The sequence below is a fragment of the Orbicella franksi genome, chromosome 9 (assembly GCF_964199315.1).
Source record: "Orbicella franksi chromosome 9, jaOrbFran1.1, whole genome shotgun sequence".
Classification (NCBI taxonomy): domain Eukaryota; kingdom Metazoa; phylum Cnidaria; class Anthozoa; order Scleractinia; family Merulinidae; genus Orbicella; species Orbicella franksi.
The window spans coordinates 9,192,769-9,210,743 of NC_138153.1; the positions used below are offsets into that span (position 1 = coordinate 9,192,769).

General features: G+C 40.4%; 1 protein-coding gene and 2 pseudogenes across 1 annotated transcript; 1 reads left to right on the forward strand and 2 right to left on the reverse strand.

The window, feature by feature from the left end:
* Nucleotides 1-6,682: 6,682 nt before the first annotated feature.
* Nucleotides 6,683-7,135, reverse strand: LOC145498444 (mite group 2 allergen-like Ixo r 2). Its single transcript, XM_081478377.1, has one exon. It carries the CDS (start codon nucleotides 7,133-7,135, stop codon nucleotides 6,683-6,685), a length of 453 nt encoding a protein of 150 aa, XP_081334503.1.
* Nucleotides 7,136-9,445: 2,310 nt separating this feature from the next.
* LOC145498107 (uncharacterized) lies at nucleotides 9,446-10,818 on the forward strand (annotated as a pseudogene).
* Nucleotides 10,819-11,807: 989 nt separating this feature from the next.
* LOC145498108 (heparan-sulfate 6-O-sulfotransferase 1-B pseudogene) lies at nucleotides 11,808-15,919 on the reverse strand (annotated as a pseudogene).
* Between the last annotated feature and the right edge of the window lie 2,056 nt (nucleotides 15,920-17,975).

Below are 17,975 nucleotides of genomic sequence, written 5' to 3' on the forward strand. Positions count from 1 at the left end.
ATAGAGTTTTAAGGAACCCTTTTTCGCATCCTTGTTACTGGCACACGCTCTGAGCCGGCTGCTACCATGTTGTTAAAAAATTTATTCCCGCTCAAGATCAAACCTTATCCAGCTTTGACCATTCCGCGGAGCCCCCGTTTCTTTTGGTCACGTGGTGCGAACGACATTTTAAGACGAGTAGCACTGGGGACGAGAATAAGCTTTGACTTTCCCGCGAACCTAGTGCTGCCCTGAGGTAAACGATCCCTTGAACTGCACTAAAACTGCAGGCTTATATTAGAGGCTAACTTCTCCAAGTTCTGTCCTTCGTAAATGGTTTGTTCACCTTGAAAGATCAACTCTTTTCAACAGGAAACTTGCTAAAAGCTGGCTGCGGGGAAGGGTGACCTTCCTACCAATGGCTTTTACCCCTTTTTTTTTAGTGTACGCAGCGTAAAGTTGTGCAACAAATCATTGTAGGCAATCTCCTGCGAAACTGAGAGTAATCTCTTGGTTTTGTCTTTTTTTCTTTTTGAATCTGTTTTGTTTCTTTGTTTTTGTTTAGTTTGCAGGGAAGATAATAAGTTTGTCAAGTCATAATTGGGGACGTCGAAGAACAATTAACCGATCTCGTATAGTATTATGTCCTGTTGTGGACAAATTCCTGTCTAAAATCAGCAAATATTGACTCGGGATTTACGAAACTACTTGTGAAGTTTGCATGCGATTTAGTACCCTGAGCTAAACGAATCTAATCGGAATGTAGCAAAAACACAAAAACCATGAATCAAATAAAAGAAGCTAGTAATCTCGATATCCATAAATTGCGTCTGTACCGCTTATCTTTTCCAGCCATCCCAGCAGCTACTGACTTTTGGTGCCGATATGTCGATCGCGAATATATTCACCGTCCTGTTAATACTTTACTTTTCTTGTGGGGAGGCTTTGCCGGTAAGTATGAAAATTAGTCCATTTTACAGTCTCGTGCTTAATGGCCAGGCGTAGTCAATCGAGAAAAACTGATATCGGAAATCAATCGATTCAATCGATATCAATCGGCGATTGCTATCGATTGATAACGGCAATCGATAACAATCGATAACTCAGAGAAAAATTTCTTTATCGATTGCTATCGATGGGCAAAAATCGATAAACAATCGATAATTCCTGTCTTCACAGGAGCCATAATCGGGGACGGAGACCGTAAGTCTCGGGATTCGCGCGCACCTATGATATGGGACAATTTTTCTATTTTTAGAACAAATTGCGCCATCCTGACGTCATATATCCGCGCGGATTCACGCACATGTCGGGGGCTCTCGCGTGGATGTTGTCACGTTGCGTGATCAAATGGTGAGAGTTGAGAGATTCTCTTGCGTATTTTTCACAGCGATGGCAGGGAATAAGGCAGGGAATACGAACCAGGGCGCTTATATGTAGTTTTATGCTCTGAGCTAACGGAAAAGGTGGGTTTTTCAGTGTCGAAAACAAGACTTCAATCTCGCTCTGGGAATGAATAATAAGATCTGCTCACGCTAGTTGTAAGCTTACGCGAATGTTTTTGCGTTTATTCTGACTTAACAATATAGCAAAAAAAACTCTCTACTCTGGTATCGAGTTAATTTGTGAGTTTCTCAGACAATGGTTCATCATAACCAAAACCTGTTTTGATGGTTTCTTATTGTTTCTGCTTGTTTGCTGAGTTTGCAAAAGTTTTTGAAAGGAAAGTCTGACGCGTACAATTCGCTCATTTGCATAGTGCAGCTCGCGCGCTTTCACGTCCGAGTCGGTGTTTTCAATTTTCAACAAATCTTGACAAAGATTTCTTTCGTTATCTTTTGTGCTGAGATGCTGTAACAAATTTCACGAACGTGAAAAAGGCTACTAACATCATGTGTGTTTCTTCAACATAAGCATAGTGAAGTTTTACACTGCGAAAATGAAAATAGACAAGGAGTTTGATAACTCGATCAACAAAATCGAAATCGTTATTCCAAGTCGATCAAAGAGAGCGTCATAATAAATTTGCTGATTATTTCTGCTTTATTCACATATTTTCAGCTTAGCTTTTAATATGCTGTCAAACATTTATCAATCTTAAATATATTTAAAAACTATAGAGTTATTGTGTGAGTTCGATATACGCTTTCACACGAGAGTGCGGCGGAAGTACAATTTGTCATGTTTACTGACTGTACAAAAACACGCATCGGCGGGCTCTCTCATTCATCGACAACAGAGAATTCACTGGATTTTTACACGAATAAAACTCAGCAGTATCTACGGACGTAAAGTTATTGGGCCTTGATGAAACATCAAGCGTTGCTTACAATTCAAGCCAAAATCAAACTAGCAATTATTTCGTTTTACTTTTCGGTCGCGATAGACTGACAAATTCCTCGCAAGCGTATGGCAAGAGGAGCTAGGAAACTATGAAGTCCTGAAGCTCTGCTATATCTAAATATATCCAACTAGTTTTTTGCTGTGTAATGGAAAAGCTGTTAATCTTCAACATATGTGAAATTTAAAGTGGAGTAATGTACAGCTCATGCAAAAGAAGCATCCGTCGGTACACAACTTGGTCAGCGATATATATAAGCTTACAGCGGAACATACCTAAATTCGACACTGTCTTACTTTACTCAAACTGGAGCAGCTTACGACGAAAATACTTAAGCAAAATTCCAACAGACGTAAACGCGTTGAGTTGTGGGCGAAAAACATGAAAAATTTCGGGAATTTCGGACGCCATTTCCCCCGCGCGACATCTGCAAAAATCCTCGCAACATGTACGCGCGTGTGCCGCAGGCGATGGCGCAATTTGTTCTAAAAATAGAATTATTGTCCCATATCATGGGGACAACCCCAATACTAGAAATGGCGCGCGCTTACGGTCTCCGTCCCCGATTATGGCTCCTGGTCTTCAGGAATATCGATTGTTATCGATTTTTAAAAAAAGATCGACAATAACCGCCCAGACTATTCAAAGATGGCTTTGTTATTGTGTAACAACACGAGACGTTCATCTTCAGCATGCTACTGGTGTAGATTACATTTTCCTTTTGGCCTTCTCCGAGTTGTTTCCTTATGCAAATAATTGAAATCACAAGAATGGCTCACCGAAAGTTGTGGTACTTACCTAAAAGATCTTCTGCCAAGTAATTCGTTTACTCAGCCCAAAATGAGATTTTCCATTGCTCTGAATATTTCCTTTTTATCACATTCTCTCTCCACAGATTGAAGGCGAATTGGAGCCCATAGGTACGAGATTTGTGATCAGTCTTCTTTTTTGATGTAAATTATTTTAAAATTCATAAACACTTTTACATAAGAGTGGTTAATCATTTCATCTACAAATATAATTTTCTGCGCGGAGCTTCGGGGGTTATACCAACGCTAAAACCTTTTCAAGTGAAACATGACGTATGTTGTTCTTGAAGCAAACCTAATCGACACTGATGTACATGGAGTTTTATTTGCGAATACAAAGTCCGTGCTGCCATCATCCCAGCAGACACACGCTATAACAGCCAATTCATATCAATCAGTCATTTCCGTTTTCCATTTTTACTTCTAAACATGTAATGAACATTGCAGTTGAGTCACACATGTATAGAGCTTGAAAAAGTGGACAATTAACTTTTTCCATTCACAGGTCGGGGTAGTCCGTCTGCGACTGCGCGGTGCCATTGCTACCCACCACCCGAAAATCTTCGGGAATGCACCTTTGATCCGTGCAACGTTAGTTTTTGTCCGGTTGGTCAAAAATGCAGACCCTGTCCATGCAATTGCAAAATTGGTGAATGTGTGGCTATATAACTTATCATTGGCCATTGGAGATGGACCATCAGAAGTCTCTTTACCGTTAATACAACTAAAACCCAGAGATAGAGATGACTGTAACGATAAGTGCAAATATATCTCTTGAATAAAGTTAGCAGTGTTCTTAGCCCGACACATCATAGTCGACTGATTTACTGAATTCTGAAGCGAATCACTTCAAATACGGGTTTAAATCAAGGTGGTAACACTTCAACCATACGATGAACTGCCGACCCCTTTCAGGAGGGGGACACGGGCTGGAGGAGGGGGCGCTTAGCAGAGAGGAAGGACATAATAGAAAGAGGGAGCGGAGCTATTTAAATATGGCCAAATCCTTGCGGGCTGTAGCTATTTAACAACCAATTTACTAAGTGACCCGGCTACGATTCTTGTTTCGTACATAGTGTTTTTCACTCAAGGACGGATCTCAGAGCTCGCAGGTATAGTATATTGAATTCGATTCCGTATTGCATGGTACGATAAAAGTGCACGGGTATTGCAGTCCATTATTTCAAGACTCGCACATTTTCTTTCGTTATTGATCGAGCTCTATTTTACTTACAACTCGGGTGAATATTACAGTTATTGAAAATCAGGGGAGCTCAGGACTTGAGGCAGCTGGGAAAAGCAGCTAGGACCGAGGTAGTATGCTCCATTGATCCCTTGAATATTTCAAAATTTTTCCCTTGTTCCTGATCAAATATGTTTTCCGATTGGAGGAGAACGTGTGACGTGTCGTGGGTCAAACTCACTAACTCCTTAGGGAAACAACAACTTGAACTTTTGACTTGCACGTGATCAGGTAGTGCTCCTTGAAACCGCGGCAAATTTGTGAGCCTGCTGGCGTCAAGCAAACGATTTCTTCACATTTGTTTTTCTTTTTGAGTTGGGAGGTATAACAAAACACTTAATGACTGATCCCGTGGGAAACAGTGAGTTTTGTTTCTCCTCGATCTCAAGGTTCCCCTCGGCTTCGCTTCGGGGAACTTTAAGGGTAGGCTCGATTTCCGCCGCTTTCTCGAGTCCGGTCTACGTTCCTCGGGGGAGGAGCGCGGGCTCCTTTCCCGAACAGCGGCTGGTAATCGAGCCTACTTTGCAGGTCTCGGGGAAACAAATCTCACTGTTTCCCTCGGGGCCAGTCATCAAGTGCTTATTGTTCCCAAATTCCCATTGTTTCCGTATTTTTTGACAAACTTCCCTTTAATAGTAGAGTTATCTCTTGCTTTCTCAAATTAAAAGTATCCTAAATGTATCCCTTGTTCCCTTAAAATAAATCGGACAGGTATTTATAAAGATAAATCCTAAAACAAGGGATTTATCGGTGTAAACCCTCATTGATATTCTACATATTCTACATTCCAGCTGATTCATGGTCATCCCGACAAAATCAAGTCCTTGCTTTTGAAAGAATTCCAACAATAAAATAAACCGCTCGATACAAGACCTGTCAAGAAAGAAAATTAAATTTCGGCCGCGTTGTTCTCAAAAATTTATTTGTCGCCAATCCCTCTACTGATGTGTTTCGTTTTATATTGCTGTTTTCAATCGACAATTAGCACTTCGTATTCTCGAAAACGTTTAGGTCACTTTCTACATTTTGAAATTCAGCTTGATAGTGAGGCCTGGAGGACACAAACAAAAGAAATGAACAAACATGGCATTCAATTCCCTTTGTTTCTGTCCACTAAGCCTCACTGCCAAGTTGAATTTTAATATATCGAAAACAGTCTATACTATTAACACCAGCTTGAGCTGCAGTTTGACCTTATTGCTGTTGTTGCCTTACCTCTACTTAAGGCGGGGGTTAACATGAAAGCCGTATTTTGGCTGGGTATTATGGTTTTAACGCAAATATCTCGTTCACGTTTCAAGCAGTCAAACATCTCTCTGCTCATCCCACATATCTACGTTTTTGGGCTGTTTTGTAAATTTTTTGGTGATTTTTGGGTACATTTATGGGGATAAATAGTTTTTCTTAAAGGATTAGTAAAATTTATGGAAATAGGAAATTTTGAAGATATGAAGTTGTTTTAAAATTAGAATTTGAAGTTAAAAACTTGGTGGATGTACAGTTGTCTACCAACCTGGGGTGCCCTTTTGGGGGGCGTATAACTGTCTGGTGGTGTTCCAAAACATTTTTTTTCCTTTTAATCCCTCTTTAAACTTCCGAAAATTTCACTTAATTATTGTCTGAGAAAAAAAGCTTGTGATAATAATAAATTTCTTGCTCCAAAAAGGGGTGGGGCTTATCAATGATTCACAGTTTCCCGTTTCTCTATGAAACCTAGCTTGGGCGCTTTCCCTTCGACCTAAGATTCCGGTTTGAATTTCCAGAAATTTTTGTTGGCGAATGAAACAGCGTTCCCAAAGCGGTCGACTATTTCATACCCAGAATTTCCGTTCTTCCTTATTTTCTTCCGGAATTTCCGGAATTATCGGCTGAATGGCCTTAACAAGATCTGAATTTTCTGAAAACTTTCCTGAAATTTTGGAGCACTTCAAGCCATTATATGAAATATAAATTTTAATTTTCGTGAAAATTTAGTTAAACTGAGGGAACAAACCTTCACATTATCTACCCGTTGATGACACTTTTTAACATTAATTCATTCATTTCTATTGAAGACTGCCAAAAATGTATTTTTTTTCACCGATATTTCAAGTGGCGATCGATGTCGCGATTTGCTATTTTGTATTGCTATTTTGCATTGCTATTTTCATACGTGTACCACAAAATAATGCTTCACTAAGAGAAAAACATGATAAAACTAAAGCACTACAAAAAGAAAATGGTATGGTTATAGTAACTGAGATGGCCCGGGCAATCTTGAGAAAAGTTTCAGGTGAGTCTTGTACGATGCGCCATCCCAAGGCATCTCGTTTAAGCGATTTCTAAATTAATCTTTACACAGACCACCAAGTTGCCATTTTGGTCCTTGATGTAGGCTTCCATCGCGTACTCTCCACGCGGTATGTAAAATGCATGAAGTTTCACAGAGAACACCAACTCCGCTTCGACGCCAGCCTTCAGAGGACAGCTCAGCCCGTAGCCTTGGCAAACATCGTGGTTTATCGGCAAAGGAATCTTCGCACCACCCATCATTCCGTTGGCATAAATTTTTGCGGATGTTATCAATTCGCGCGGAATGAACTTCATTGTAAATGTCTCCTGTTTTCCTCGTCTGAAAACACAAGGATCTTGATCGCAGGGAGTTATATCCACGGAGCTGATTTCTGCACGCGTTTGCGAACCGCAGCTCTGGTATCTGATTCTCTTTGATGAAACTGCGCCAATGGTCAACAACATTACGGCAAAGAAAATGTTGGCATTCATAGTGATTGAGGCAGGTTTTTAGTCTCAACCGTCTGGTCGTCTCTCTGAAGCTTACTTCAGCAGCTGAACGAAAAATGCTTTGCCTAGCTGAATTTAATGGAAACTTTGAGGTTCGGTTCGGAAGTAGAAAAACTCGAAAGGAGATTACAAAACTATCACGTGGCATTCTCGACCAATAACTAGCAATCCAATGTGAAAAATGGTTCGACCTGTTTTGGTTTGGAGTCAATACTTCAAGATCGAAACATCAGAGACCTTTCGAACTGATGTTAAACTCTTGAATTGATGATGGAAAAGAAATTTGGTGAAAAAGTATTAGGTGGAATGAAAATTAGGGCTGAAACTTTTATATTACAAATACTGGTGTACTGATAAAATAGGTGCATGGCTTTAAATAGCGATGCCACGGCAAACAACCCAACTAAAAATTTCACGATGATAGTTGTAAGTAATTAATTATGCATTACTATCACAGAGCAGACCGATCGTTATCATAAATTTAATATTTCTTTGTTTACATACTTGAAGCACAGCCAAAGCGAGCATTTTAACTACTTCCTTACGGAAAAGTCGATCATAAATCTGATAAATTATTGCTCCCTTATTTGGCAACGAAAGATAGACTGCTTTCAGCGCTTTGAGATATCTGCCGTTTGAATTACGAAACTGGAAACGTGTATTGTCTTGGCAGTGCCAACAACAGGCGAAACTGGAAAAATTAAAGGCTTGTTTTGAATTTAACAAGCCCGATTTGTAACTGGAAGTAACTGGAGTTGGTTTAGAGGGAAAAATACCATTCACTTTTAATAAATATTTGGACGACAAACGCGTCCACGCATCCCTGCCTGCTTTATCGGAAATTGTTTTCGTTTTCGTCTACTAGTGATCTTTAGTCTTTTCTAGCAATATTTTACAGATTCCGAAAAACTGTTGTAAGGCATACTATAGTTGCAGATTTATTTTGAAGACTTTCCATAATGACTATTAACCGAACTACACGCACCGACGAGAAAAATGGAAATTTTATCTGTGTCACATCCTAGACAGAAAACATATTTGTAATTTATTTAAGTCAACCATCGGAGAAGAGGGAAAATTATTTAATTTCCATATTGACCCGCAATGCGGGCTGTAAATGATCAATTGAAACAATACCCTTGGACAAGAGAATCTCTTGCCTTGGAATAACTCTCATAGAACAAGCCTCGATCCATTCCGCCTGAGCCCAAAGAAAATACTTTTTAATCGGACGTCTATTAGACTCGCCAACTATCAAAGGCGTGAGCCTTTAAGGTGCGTTCCTTTGAAGTGATCTGGATCAGGATCAGTGATCCAAGATCACTCGCATCATGGTGCATCAAAGGAACCGATGAATCCGTGACCAGAGCAGATTCATCGGTTCGAAGTTTGATGTACCCTGATCCGAGTGATCTTGGAGCGCTGATCTTGATCCCGACCACACAAACTTTATTGTTTTCGCACAAGCCATCGATCAATGGAAACGAAACAATATTTCAGAATTGAAACTGCACGAAAATTAAATGTTAAAGATTTACCAAGATTTGTCGTATATTGTCATATATCGATCGTTAGACGGGCACTACATATAGCCAATCAGATTGCACGATTACTTGATATTCACTTCTGAGTGGGTTAAGCTTATCGCCGACAGAACACCGCGACGGTGCGATCATTGCGATCCCGTGGCTTGCTAATGGAAAATTATCCGCCACGATGTTTTTGTTTTTGTTTTTTTTTTTTGTTCCATTTCCTCCTAGACGAAACGCGATATCATTTTGGCTTCAGGAGTAAACTATTAACACAGCACTTGGTGAAACCAGCTTAGAAGACACGACACAAGAGCAAATTGAAATACCCGGAGACTCCCATCAGGGAAAGGTCAGGGAAGCTTGTCGGAAAATTTTAATTGGATATCTTTAGTGTGTGTACTGAAACATTTGAACTACTCGCTTTCGTTTTCCTTGGATAAAGATCGTATATCAGTTGCGTTAGTTGTCCAGAGGTTACCACCACAGTGACTGCGCATGGGGAGAAAAATGTAAAACAGAACATGACGTAATAAAAGAACTAAGCAGGTCTTCATAAGTAGAAGTTTAAATTGACAAAACAATTTAGACTAATCTCCTGAGTCGGATACGTGGACAGATTATTGAGTGCCAAGCACCAATGAACACTTTCGATTTTGTTTTCCTTCGGGCTAAATTTAAAATCGCAAAACGGCTTTTTTCCCCACCCAGATAACTTATCAGAATCGTACAGATCCGAGACAACAATGCCAGTTGTTAGTGCTAAACTGGTTGCTTATGTCGACATCTGAAGCGACGCTCATTCAAAATCATTCTTCGACGCCGGCGATTTCCCTCATTTGCAAATTAATGTTGTCAGCGACAAAGCGTACACCAAGGAAAATTGAAATCGACAGCAATACCCCCACAGCTAACGAACACGACACTCCTTTCCATAACAAAAGTACTTGGAACCCCACCAACGACAGAGGACGAGCCCTAAACACCTTTTTAGACGCTGTTAAACTTGACATAACCACAGGTAAACCCAACACTATTCATGATAACCTTACTGCTACAGAACGACAAGCCATACGCCAACTTAAACAACGACAAGATATAATTATAAAACCGGCTGACAAAGGTTCTGGTACTGTTGTTATGGACAAAACTGGGTACATCGACGAATGCAACAGACAACTTACTGATACCAAATTCTACCAACGCTTAAACGAAGACATAACTGCCGACATACAAAAACATGTCACCTTTTACGTTAACATAATGCATAAGGACAAACTCATAAACGACAAAACCAAACAATACCTTATACAGTCTGACGTTAAACCAGGCCAATTTTACATTCTACCCAAAATACATAAACCGGGTAATCCAGGACGCCCTATTGTTTCATCTAATAGCCATCCCACTGAACGCATATCCCACTTCGTTGACTACCACCTTCAACCTTTAGTTCATAAACTGCCATCCTTTGTTAATTGGTAATTTACCCGCTAATTCCTTACTAGTTACACTTGATGTTTCATCATTATATACTAATACCCCACATAATGAAGGTATTAATGCTTGTGAGCATTTTTTACGTACTTGCTCTCACAATACCATTCCTACTGGCACACTGTGTGACCTCATTCGCATGATTCTCACCATGAATAATTTCTCATTTAATGATAACCACTATCTTCAAATCCATAGCACCGCCATGGGTACTAAAATGGCCCCCTCTTATGCTAACCTTTTTCTAGGTTATTTCGAAGCCAACGCTTTGGAAAATGCCCCATTTCAACCCCACACGTGGCTACGATACATCGATGATATTTTTATGATCTGGACCGAAGGTCTAGACAACCTAAAAATTTTCATCGATTATCTTAACAACATTCACTCCACCATTAAATTCACCAGTTCACACTCTTCTACTAACGTACCTTTTCTTGACGTTAGTGTCTCTTTGACTAACGACGGTAATATATCTACTGACCTCTACACCAAACCTACTGACAAACACCAACATCTACTCTATTCATCTTGTCATCCCTTACATACTAAAAAAGCCATTCCTTTCAGTCTAGCACTCCGCTTACGACGTATCTCACGGTTCTACCGATGCCACGTTTAATACTCGCGCAGCTCAACTTACCACTTACCTCCTTAAACGAGGTTACAACCGTAATTTCGTCACCAAACAAATACGACGAGCCGCCGACATCCCCCGCAGACTCTCGTTACAAACCAAAGACGTCAACAAACCTAAACGTATACCATTTATAACTACCTTCAATCCATCACTCCCTCACATCTCTAACATCATTAAAAAACATTACAATTTGTTGCTCTCTTCTAACCGCTGCAAAAACGTTTTTCAGCATTTGCCTGTTGTGGCCTTCAGACGTTCCCCTAACCTTCGTGACTTACTAGTTACAGCTAAACTCTCTTCTAATTCTTCTAATCCCCAACTACCTTCTGGTTCTTTCCGTTGTGGCAAAAACTGTGCTACTTGTAACTACATTTCTCATGGACTTACTACATATACCTTCTTTTCTACCGGGGAAACGCGTGCCATAAAATCCAACCTGACCTGTGACACTAAAAACCTCATCTACATGATTCAATGTAACCGCTGTAATTTACAATACATAGGAGAGACGAAACGACGATTAAAAGACCGATTTAATGAACACCGCCGTACCATAGATAACCCTAACAACAAATCTAAACCTACTACAGCCGCCGAACATTTCCTATCCTCTCCTAACCACACTGCTAACAACATGCAATTAATCCCCATCGAAAAAATCGTTTCTAACCGAGACTCTATCCGTAAGGCCAGGGAAGCTTTTTTAATTCAAAAAGGCAGAACAATTGATCCTAATGGTCTGAACATCCGCGAAGAAACATATTAATTGTTTCCATTTGTTTTCTTTTATTATGTTCTTTTATCATGTTATTTTATTTTACCGTATGCTTATCTTCAATTTACACTATCAATTACTTTTGCGTATTTCCGGTATTACGTAAATATCGGCTACATGAAAACACGCACCAATATAAAATCTTCCATTGTACCTGAAGAAGGCTGGTTTGGCCAGCCGAAATATAGTACACCTTCAAAAAATCATTCAACGTTGTGTCGGTTTTTGCTTTTGTATTTTTCTGTAAAAAGACTGGACTGTACTTTGAATCCATTTAGTCTCGATCTCTCTCTCTCTGTTGAGAAAAACTCGCTAGATCTCAAGGCTATCAAAAGTTAAATGCAGAGAAGTAAATTTGTCTTTGTAATTGTTTAACACCACACTTGTTGATTTCAGAAACATTTCCTGAAAGTTCAGGGGAAAGAGCATGCGCCCCGCCCTTACGCCTGCCCCGATTGTGCTCGTACAATGCTGGAAAGCTGCCCACTGGAAAGCCAAAAAGTTGCCAAATTGCCAGAAATTCGAAAAGTTGCTACCTAACATTCAAAAGTTGCTTCCTAAATTTCTTGATATTTTAGGTCAAGAAAAACAGCTTGAAACTTAGCTTTAGGGTTGCTCGCAAATATGGGCGAAATTTAAGAACACTCTTAGGTCTAACGGAACAAAATACACGGTTCATTTGATGTCCTGCCGAACGTATGTGTTCAAGCTTCAAAAAGCTGCTAAACATTCAAGAAATTTGCATAAATTGAATTTTTCTACGAAACCGTTGACTTTTTCGTGCTTGATACGTGCTCTAAAACGATATTTTGCTCAAAAGTTGCTCAGAAAGGCAAAACCTGCAGGAAGTTGCCAGAACCGCAAAAAGTTGCTCCAAACGCCAAAACGTTTCTCAAAAGTTGCTAAGCACAATAGGGATAGGCCTACCCCCTCCCACCCTTATTAGCTCACGCTTTAGCACTGCCGACCTATCAAGTGTAGAAAAATCCAGTTTGAAGGCTTGGTATCAGTTTACGGCTTGATTCAGCAAAGGCTATGGATTTTCAGCAGAAATGGAAACTTACAGATCGGTTTGTTTGAATTTTCAGCCTGCTGTTATGATGTCCTTCAGCTTCCTTCCCAAGTTAGGGAGGGCTAAGAGCGCCCTTGCGATCTTAGTTGAATTGGAATCAATCGCACATTTTTACGTCTGAATAAAATTTTAAGATGCCTGGAGTCTGTCACTGCTCGAAGAACTGAGATTATGAATATGATTTCGGACAACGACACATGTCAAACAAAAGCTGATCAAACCCGAGATAAATCTATTGATTTCTTACAACAGATGTGCACAATAAACTTGAGAACGATATCAAAGGAAATTGAGTCGACTAGAAGTTGCTTTCAATTCTCATCGCCATCACGGCGCCATAGCAAACAGCTCGTTCAAATGATTAGCTATTCATGGTCATTCATTTGCAGTTCTAGTAAGCAGCTTTATGACAGCCGACCCCAGAGAACTGCTAGTATCAAAAGACTAAAGAGACAGAGTTCCCTCTCGCTGTCTCTCTCGTATGGCCCTAAATTGGGCAAACATTTTAATATGAGATTTTAACATGTTTAACGAATTAGTAAACAAACTGCGAGTCTTTACGGTCTGTAACATGTTTACTCAGTTTCCTATTCCATTCTAATTCTATCTGCCTCTTTAAAGTGTGTCAAGCGCTTAAAGAACACGTTTTTGGCGAACGTGTATAGCTCTATGTCCAGCGAGTTCAAGGTCTCTATTTGACTCAACACAGAACTGTCTAATATTGGCAATATATTTCCCGCTCGAGTTTCGTCCTCGGGCAACTGAGCAAACGGAGTCACGAATTTCAACCCAAATGTCTTCTCAAAGAGATACTGGCTCGCCTCTTGATATTCAGTCAGGCCAAAGAAGGGCATTCTTTGCAGATTTCTCTTGGCGCTTTCAAGCATGAGTCTTCCTCGTTCGGTTGGCGACATTCCACTTGTATTGTAACAGTTTACCAGCCGTAGATCAGCCAGCATTCTGGTTTGGCGATTGAAAGCTAGATTCCAAGGGCACCCTAGAAATTCGTCGAGAGTGACGTCGCTCAGATCTGCTCTAGTGAAGCACTGCGGAAGTTCTTCTTGAGTTGGCGATCGACCATTACAGCGAAGAGAAGAAGCTCTCCACATCTCACCTACGTTCCGAACGAAGGCGAATTCGCTCAAAAACCTTGAAACGGCTTCTCGGACTATCGTAATGTACACGAACTTTCGTCTATTAAAGTTTCGCCCCTCTCGTTTGTTCATGTATTTTGGAACGCATTCATGGTGCTCCGTCCAGTCGGCATGCAAACCACAAGGCCAACCTAAATGATGCCGAGAAAACAGCCAAATCCTTTTCGAGCCTGGACGAAAACAGTGACAAACCTTTCTTTCTTTAGTCTTCTGTTTAGCTGCGTGTTTACGGAGGTCGTGTGACCCTTTCCTTGAACATACACACGGCCTTTTTATGTCCAAGTTGCTCACAAGTTGAGCACCGAATTTCGATCCTCCTGTTTTTTGAATGTGTAAGAAAACCATTACTTCAGTCCCTCGCATGTCGAACTTGTGATCTCGCACCACCATGTCCATTTCGGTTGTATTCGCGAATGAAATTTTACGAACAGGAAAAAGTCTTGGGACTTGTAAAACTGTGAAAGCCATCAAAACGACAGACCCCGTCGTAACAAGAAGAATTGCAGCGAAAGCGTTCTTCAAATTCAATCCACCACAATACTTTACGACCATAATTATATAAACGCATTGATTTCCCGTTTCAAAAAGAAGTAGCCTTGTTTCGTAAGCTTATATGCCTTTTGACCTTTACGAAAGCTCGCGGCGATTAGCAAAACTAATCATGACGAGTGGCACAATCATGAAGTTTGAAATTTGACACTAACTTTTAGCACGATTTCTCTGCTTGGCATGCTTTTCATTACGGAACAACAAATGTGGTCACGCAAACTTCAATTTCGCTATTATGGCGTTGAAAAAAAACACAAAAATACTACTTACAATGCACAAAACGCAGGTGGCGATTTTTCCGCTGACGAATAACAGCTTTCAGTGGCTTTTATTTCTTGTCTTCCGTAAAAAGGAGAGGCACAATCTTGGCGCGTCTGACTTCCGGTCCGCATAGTGTGCTTGTCAAAACACAAAAAAATTGAATGGTTCTCTAAATAGCTGTAGTTCCTGTTTTGAGTGTACCGATCTCTGTTACACGCCTATCGATTTCCTAGAGGCATTTTCAACTGACTTGGAAAAGCATCTGCCACCTGTCACATAAAGTCTATCTGATAAAATTGAATCTGCTTTCAACTCGATAGTTCTCGAAACCAATTAGCCTCGCGACCGCAAAAATTAAAAGCCGTGCCCGATGTATCGGATATCATTGAACACGATCACGTTTGCAGCTGTTGGTTTTAATGAAAAAAATACATGAAATTTTTATATAAAACCCAGATAATACGGACACCACATAGACACGGAAGAGCGTTCGTATTAGCGGCTCTGGGGCCCGTTTCTCGAAGGTCCCGAAACGCTTTCGCATCCGCAAAATCTCAAACCTTATAATTATTGATCTGCTTTATTCACGTATCCTTTTAAAATATGAACAAAGATTCCCTTCATACAAGAAGTTTCAGGCGTAAACACCTCTCTGTTTTTAGATACAGATTAATTAAAAATGGCTTTGCGGACCCGAAAAGGTTGCGGGGCTTTGGAGAAATGGTCCCCTGGTGACCGGCTGGCGACCGTATCAAGCGAGCACGCCCGACGTCAGAGACACTCGTTGTAAATAATGGAGAAGAGAACTAAATTTGGAAGTTAAAGAACGTCTTAACTGTTACTTGCAGTCTACAAAGTAATAATGAAAATAAATCTGTGACTTTCTTTAAATCGCATATAATTAATCCTGTAGAAAGCTTATCTTCATTTTCGAAAAGGTTACAATATGAGGTACATCTGAGTACATAATTGCGGCCGCATAAAACCGGTGTCCGGAAGGGCTTTCATTTACGATAAGGTTACAATAAGTATACAGCTGCGACATACTGAACCATATGAGACTATATAACCAGCGTCCGGAAAGCGAGGTTAACCTTTGAATGAAAGCGTATATCGTTTGGGTCAGAAAAAAGCGTCCGTCGTCTTTTCTGTCAAAGCTGGTATGGTACCGGATATTTGTGCTTTTTTAATCCATTTATGAAACGTCAAAGATACCCGGAAATAACGAAAGAGAATCTAAAGAATTGCCGTCGTACGAATTCTGTGGAAGGCCTAGCAAGATTTTGGCCAGACGATCCCATGATGCATCTGGTTTAGACTTATATTATCACTGCGTACGTGACGTCATCATTCATTCCACGCTCTCAGGATGAAGCCATGGCGTGCTTTCACACTTGTCTGGGATTCCGTGGCTTCTGCTTTTAAGAGTACCGAGTTAGTTTATGTTCAATGCGTTTCAAAGGAGAATTTTGCCGTTACAGTGAAAGGTTTTACTTGTGTTTCGTTGGTCTGTCGAGAAATACATATAAGCTATGTGGAAAACATAGACGAACGAAGAAGAGCTCTCGTTCCTGTGGTTGTTGTGAATTCGCCTACGGACGAATTATTCGCTGGGGTAAGAAGCCCTGTGCTGATACGAATAAGTTACAACAGGTACATTCTCCGAAGAGAAGTTCAGGAGTTTTCTGATTTTTCTTTTGACATTTCTTGTTCGCTTCTTAGCAGGCTTGTTCCGTGTTGTGCCGTTTGCTGCATGACATCTCTTGATTACGGCTCCATTGAACTATTGAAATTTACGAAGTTAAACACTCCGTTATGAAGGCTAGTTATCAATGCTGAGCATTTTGCAGTTTCGGAAAGAATAGTAACCAAAACACCTTCGAAAATAATCATTTTGACCCTAAAAGGTGACCAAGCTCGGGAATAAAGCGCCAAACGAACTGAGACTTTTAAAAGCAGACATTCACACACGCAACACTGGTAATTGCACTGGTATGTTACGAAATTTCAGTCCAGTTCGATCGCTTGAAAGGTCTTAAAAATGTGGGTACTCCTCGGTACTTCTTTGCCAAAAACCATCATTATGTCTATATTTTGTGGCGTGATGCCCAAAAATCGACGACATCAACATACTGTGCAAAGAAAAGCGAATATTCACGACCTTGTTACGGGTCAACGAACACTTTGTGATGCGAATAGTCACATAACACGATCAATGACAAGAATACTATAATAAGGCCGCGCTCTTAAACATTTGCAAATCATTATAATCGCGTCAAAGATTTAAATAATGCACTTTTCTAACCTTTTACTGCAATAAAAATAAGAAATAGACGCGGAGAAAACCACGTTATTCCACGCTGAAATCCATGATAACTTCGATGTTGCGTCACGTACGTAGCAAATTACATCATGGGATACTATTCGATCGTCGTCTGGATTTTGGCTAAGAGAGCTCCCTCATCCACGGCTTCTGTTTTCTCTTAGCAAAAAGAAGATTAAAAAGATATCGAGACTAATATTTTATCCCATAAAAGTATTGTCAAATACTTGTGGAAAATAGTTCAGTTCGTGGCAAGTATGACGCGGCGTTTTGTCTCGGCCAAGACCCTTCAGAGAGTTCTAGAGTTTCACAACAAACTCGTTGGGCATCGCGCTCAATTCAAGTCGACCCGTTGAAAAATCCAACTGAAGATGTTAGGGCTATAGCATCTTGTAAGATTTCATCCCCAAATAAAATTTTGCTTCGTGTGACTCTAGACGTTAAAATAAACAATTAACTTTATCTCCGTCTACTGATTTTCCATACAAATCGAAAGACAACCGGAAATTGGTCTACGTTCACATGCTATAACCCAAAGGAAATCCATGTTGATGCGTGGAAATCTTTCATTTTTTTCCCATAAAAATCTCCTTTTGCGTCAAAATTTCCCACGTTCATTGCATCCTGCCCGATTGTGTCGCTTATTGCATATAAAAGCGACAAAACACTGTCAAGTTCCCGTCCGCAATCTCAAACCTCTGCCACCAAGCCTCCACGTCACGCGTTTCACACTTTTGTGGCGAGCAAGTGAAGAGCGCGAGCTAAGGAACTTGGTACCAGGCAGTCTGGCACCTCGCACGATTTTTTTTTTCTCTAAACTGAATTATAAAATGTACAAATGTGGGGCTTGAGGGTTAGATTGCCCACAAATAATTATAAATAAATAACTCAGTGTCGCCCAAACCGCAAAATGGAGGTTAATCCCAAGCAAATCCGAGGGGAACTAAGCGCAAGCAAACCGGAGACGAGTGTTAATCATGGTTCAGGTCCTTGTTATGTATAGTTCTCCACTGAGGGCAGAT